Here is a 4746-nt window from a genome sequence, read left to right on the forward strand (position 1 = left end):
ATTGTTATATTTGTGTCCCATTTAGTTGTCTTTGCATTGTTAGTTATATTTTCTTTTTAGGTTGTTTGCGTAATTCATTTCTACTTTGTTCTATTTTATTTTCATTTTATTTTCATTGGAATAGTTTCATTGTGTTGTTTTTGTTTGCAGGAAAATTGCAATTGGGAAAACACTTTAGCGTGTCATGAGCATTGAAGATCCTGCACATCCTGATTGTGAAATTCTCTAACCTTTGATTTTTCTTTTATTCCTAGGATTTAATTTTTTTCCTTAGTATTAAATTCTTAGGTTGCATTGATAAATTTAGTTGATTAAACATTCTGTTGTGTGAAATTTCATTGAGATAGTTTCGTTAGATTTTAGATTTGTTTTAGTTTGTTTGTGTGGTAGTATATTTGTTTCTTAGGTTTTGCATTTAGTTAATTTTCTTTGGCATGTTGCTGCGTTGCTTGTTGAGCCTTTTGTGTGTTTGGTTGGTGAATGCAAACTAGAAGGTCTTTTAACGAAGAGTTATTACCTTTGAATCTTGAAATTGAACGCACTTGTAAGAAGAATAGAAAACAAGCACGTAGGATGGCTTACCAGGATGAACCCGCACATGTGGCTCCTTAGCCAACATTTCGCATCCACCATACACTTAGCCTATGTATCCATATCCCCAATGTCCAGACACAGCCACTATGAGATCAACTAGGTCATCAATTGTTGCCAAATTATTATGGGAATTTAAATGAGGAGCCATACAACACTTAGATGATTTTAGAGGTTTGCTCCACAGTTAGACTTCAACATGTGAATGAAGATGTCGTGCGCTTAATTTTGTTCCCATTTTCACTTAAGGATCGAGCCAAACGTGGCCAATTCTTTGGCAGCAGGGTCATTATCTCTTGGACCCAAATGCAAGAAGGATTCCTAAAAAAGTATTACCCATGGTAAAACCAACAGCATACGACGAGCCATTACTAGTTTCGTCAACTTGATGGCGAGGAATTTTATGAGAGTTGGGAACGTTTGAAGGAAATGCTTAGGAAGTGTCCCATCATGCAGTCCCTAGGTGGCAATTAGTTCGTAGTTTCTATGACGGTGACACCGAGAGGCATAGGAATATGGTAGAGCCTCTTGTGGAGGAACATTTATGACAAGGACGAGAAGGTTATGGCAACTCTTCGAGACCTTAAGTGAAAATTCAATGCACCACATTTCTGCGTCTAGAATGTCTATCTCAGGGCAGCAATCCAAGAAGGGTGGCGTGTATGAGGTGTCACGGTTAGATGACATTAGTTCCAAGTTAGAGGTGTTGGCCCACCGATTTGACCAGTTTGTATCTATATAAGGGCAACCCTCTACACAATCATCTCAAAAGGCAAACCAAGATGTTTTTGCCATGCACTCCACTCTTGACCATCCGGTTGAGGAATCTGCCCCTGACCCTTTTGAGGAGCAAGTGCAAGTTGCTCAAGGCTTCCAGAGACGGAGCGATCCGTACTCGAACACATACAATCCTGGGTGGCATAATAACCCTAATTTTTCATGGAAGCCACAACAACCTCAGAATGTCCCTAATAGTATGCCATACAGGAACAATCCTTCTAATCAGCAAGGCAATTATAGGGAGCAACCTTCAATCCAACCACCCATCCAACCTAGGTTCCCACCTCTCGTTCAGCAGCCTACTCCAGTGTCTAGTTCACTAGAATCAATGATGGCTCAAATGCTCCAAACTATGCAGGAACAAAAATCCGACATGAATGCTAGGTTCCAGGATTTAGAGCAGAATACCCAACTTCTACATTCCCATTCCCAATCCATTAGTAAGCTAGAGACCCAGATTGGTCAAATAGCCGAAGCAGTCAATAGGTGTGAACAAGGCCAATTGCCTAGTCAAGTCATTGGTAACCCTAGTGGTTCTTCTCAGCAGAGAGGGTTTTCCGAACAAGCTAAGGCCGTGATGACTCTTCGGAGTGGCCGAGAGCTAATTAGGCCTGAGAGGGAAGTAAAAGTTCAGGGTATAGAAGAGGCAAGTCTAGGTAGGGACCAAGCCAAAGAGAGTGAGAGTGAGCCTCTTGTTGAGTTTAGTGTTCAGAGACCGGGTAAGGAAAAAGTTTGGGAGAATGAACCATCCCCTGCATCGTACATACCGAGAGCACCCTTTCCTCAGTGCTTAGAGCCCCCAAATGTCCCCACTACTAGGAAAAGCGCTAGGATGGATGAAATGATTGAGTTGTTTAAGCAGGTTCAGATTAACATTCCACTCTTAGATGCCATTAAGCAAGTACCTGCTTATGCCAAATTCCTCAAAGACTTGTACACGCAAAAAAGGAAAATGAAATCTCACACACCTAAGACTGTACATTTACCGAAAAATGTAAGTGCGGTTGTCTCAAACCACATTCCCCCAAAGTTAAAGGATCCTGGATCTCCAATTATTTCTTGTGTGATAGGTAATTCACGATTGATAGAGCACTCTTAGACTTAGGGGCGAGCGTGAACTTATTACCCACTTCCGTGTATGAACAGTTTAACTTAGGTGAGCTCAAATCAACTGAAGTCATACTACAGTTAGCTGACCGATCGGTCAAATTGCCTAAGGGTCTAATTGAGGACGTGTTAGTCAAGGTTGAGGAACTATATTTTTCGGTGGATTTTCTTGTCTTAGACATGGAGTATACGAGCAGTGGAAGTATGCCACCGATTATTTTAGGGAGACCTTTTCTAGCAACGGAAAATGCTTGCATTAACTGTAGATATGGAGAGATGGAAGTGTCTTTTGGGAATAGGAAATTGAGACTTAATGTGTTTAATGCTGGGTTAGGACCAATGCGTGAGGACGATAACGAGTGTTTCATGGTTGATGCTATTGATAGTCTAATGGAGGCTCACGCCCCACAGATGTTATGTGATGATGCAATTTACACTCTTATGAATCTATTTGTTAAGGAGATATCTAGCTTGAGTGTCGTGTCTGAGATTCAGGAGGTTAGTGCGTATATAGCTAGGTCGCCCACTCTAGAGTGTCGACCTTGGAACATCAAGTATTAAACCTTAACACCTTTGTCTAAGATGACACAACCGAGGTCCATTGAGTCTCCACCAGTCTTTGAGTTGAAAGCCTTGCCTGATACTCTAAAGTATATTTTCCTAGGACCCAACAAGACCTTACCCGTGATCATTGCCGNGAGAGTGAGCCTCTTGTTGAGTTAAGTATTCAGAGACCGGGTAAGGAAAAAGTTAGGGAGAATGAACCATCCCCTGCATCGTACATACTGAGAGCACCCTTTCCTCAGTGCTTAGAGCCCCCAAATGTCCCCACTACTAGGAAAAGCGCTAGGATGGATGAAATGATTGAGTTGTTTAAGCAGGTGCAGATTAACATTCCACTCTTAGATGCCATTAAGCAAGTACCTGCTTATGCCAAATTCCTCAAAGACTTGTACACGCAAAAAAGGAAAATGAAATCTCACACACCTAAGACTGTACATTTACCGAAAAATGTAAGTGCGGTTGTCTCAAACCACATTCCCCCAAAGTTAAAGGATCCTGGATCTCCAATTATTTCTTGTGTGATAGGTAATTCACGATTGATAGAGCACTCTTAGACTTAGGGGCGAGCGTGAACTTATTACCCACTTCCGTGTATGAACAGTTTAACTTAGGTGAGCTCAAATCAACTGAAGTCATACTACAGTTAGCTGACCGATCGGTCAAATTGCCTAAGGGTCTAATTGAGGACGTGTTAGTCAAGGTTGAGGAACTATATTTTTCGGTGGATTTTCTTGTCTTAGACATGGAGTATACGAGCAGTGGAAGTATGCCACCGATTATTTTAGGGAGACCTTTTCCAGCAACGGAAAATGCTTGCATTAACTGTAGATATGGAGAGATGGAAGTGTCTTTTGGGAATAGGAAATTGAGACTTAATGTGTTTAATGCTGGGTTAGGACCAATGCGTGAGGACGATAACGAGTGTTTCATGGTTGATGCTATTGATAGTCTAATGGAGGCTCACGCCCCACAGATGTTATGTGATGATGCAATTTACACTCTTATGAATCTATTTGTTTAGGAGATATCTATCTTGAGTGTTTTGTCTGAGATTCAGGAGGTTAGTGCGTATATAGCTAGGTCGCCCACTCTAGAGTGTCGACCTTGGAACATCAAGTATTAAACCTTAACACCTTTGTCTAAGATGACACAACCGAGGTCCATTGAGTCTCCACCAGTCTTTGAGTTGAAAGCCTTGCCTGATACTCTAAAGTATATTTTCCTAGGACCCAACAAGACCTTACCCGTGATCATTGCCGCCAACTTAGATAGTGAGAAAGAGGAGAGATTAGTGGCAGTCTTGATAGCACATAAGGAAGCAATCGGTTGGTCGGTAGCCGATTTGCGAGGGATTAGCCCTTCTTTATGCATGCATCGCATATTTTGTGAGGAGAATGCTAAACCGGTGCATGAAGCTCAAAGAAGGTTAAACCCAAACATGAAGAAGGTGGTGAAGAAAGAGGTGATCAAATGGCTTGATGCGGGTATCATTTACCCTATATCCGACAGCCAATGGATGAGTACAACCCATGTTGTACCTAAGAAGAGTGGCCTCACTGTTGTTGAAAATGAAAAAGGTGAACGAATTCCTACCCGTACTCCCACTGGATGGAGAGTTTGCATTGACTATAGGAAGCTTAACCTAGCCACTAGGAAAGATCATTTCTCACTCCCATTTATTGACCAAATCCTAGAAAAACTCGC

At 41.7% G+C, this 4746-nt stretch overlaps 1 protein-coding gene across 1 annotated transcript; it reads left to right on the forward strand.

Moving 5' to 3' along the window:
• The first annotated feature begins 1384 nt into the window (after positions 1 to 1384).
• On the forward strand, positions 1385 to 4063 carry LOC116129790. Its single transcript, XM_031415524.1, has 5 exons — positions 1385 to 1755; positions 1813 to 2233; positions 2518 to 2606; positions 2745 to 2976; positions 3644 to 4063. The coding sequence occupies exons 1-5, from the start codon at positions 1385 to 1387 to the stop codon at positions 4061 to 4063; spliced, it is 1533 nt and encodes a 510-aa protein (XP_031271384.1).
• The last annotated feature ends 683 nt before the right edge of the window (positions 4064 to 4746 follow it).

The sequence above is a fragment of the Pistacia vera genome, unplaced genomic scaffold (genome assembly GCF_008641045.1).
Source record: "Pistacia vera cultivar Batoury unplaced genomic scaffold, PisVer_v2 Contig214, whole genome shotgun sequence".
In the NCBI taxonomy this organism is placed as follows: domain Eukaryota; kingdom Viridiplantae; phylum Streptophyta; class Magnoliopsida; order Sapindales; family Anacardiaceae; genus Pistacia; species Pistacia vera.

What these genes read in the sequence shown, in the direction of transcription:
- LOC116129790 (XM_031415524.1), top strand. Translation starts at nt 1,385, where the DNA reads ATGCACTCCACTCTTGACCATCCGGTTGAGGAATCTGCCCCTGACCCT. An exon ending in AAGGGTCTAATTGAGGACGT is followed by an intron (nt 2,607 to 2,744) that starts GTTAGTCAAGGT and finishes CATTAACTGTAG; the next exon opens with ATATGGAGAGATGGAAGTGT. An exon ending in TCGTGTCTGAGATTCAGGAG is followed by an intron (nt 2,977 to 3,643) that starts GTTAGTGCGTAT and finishes GTGTATGAACAG; the next exon opens with TTTAACTTAGGTGAGCTCAA.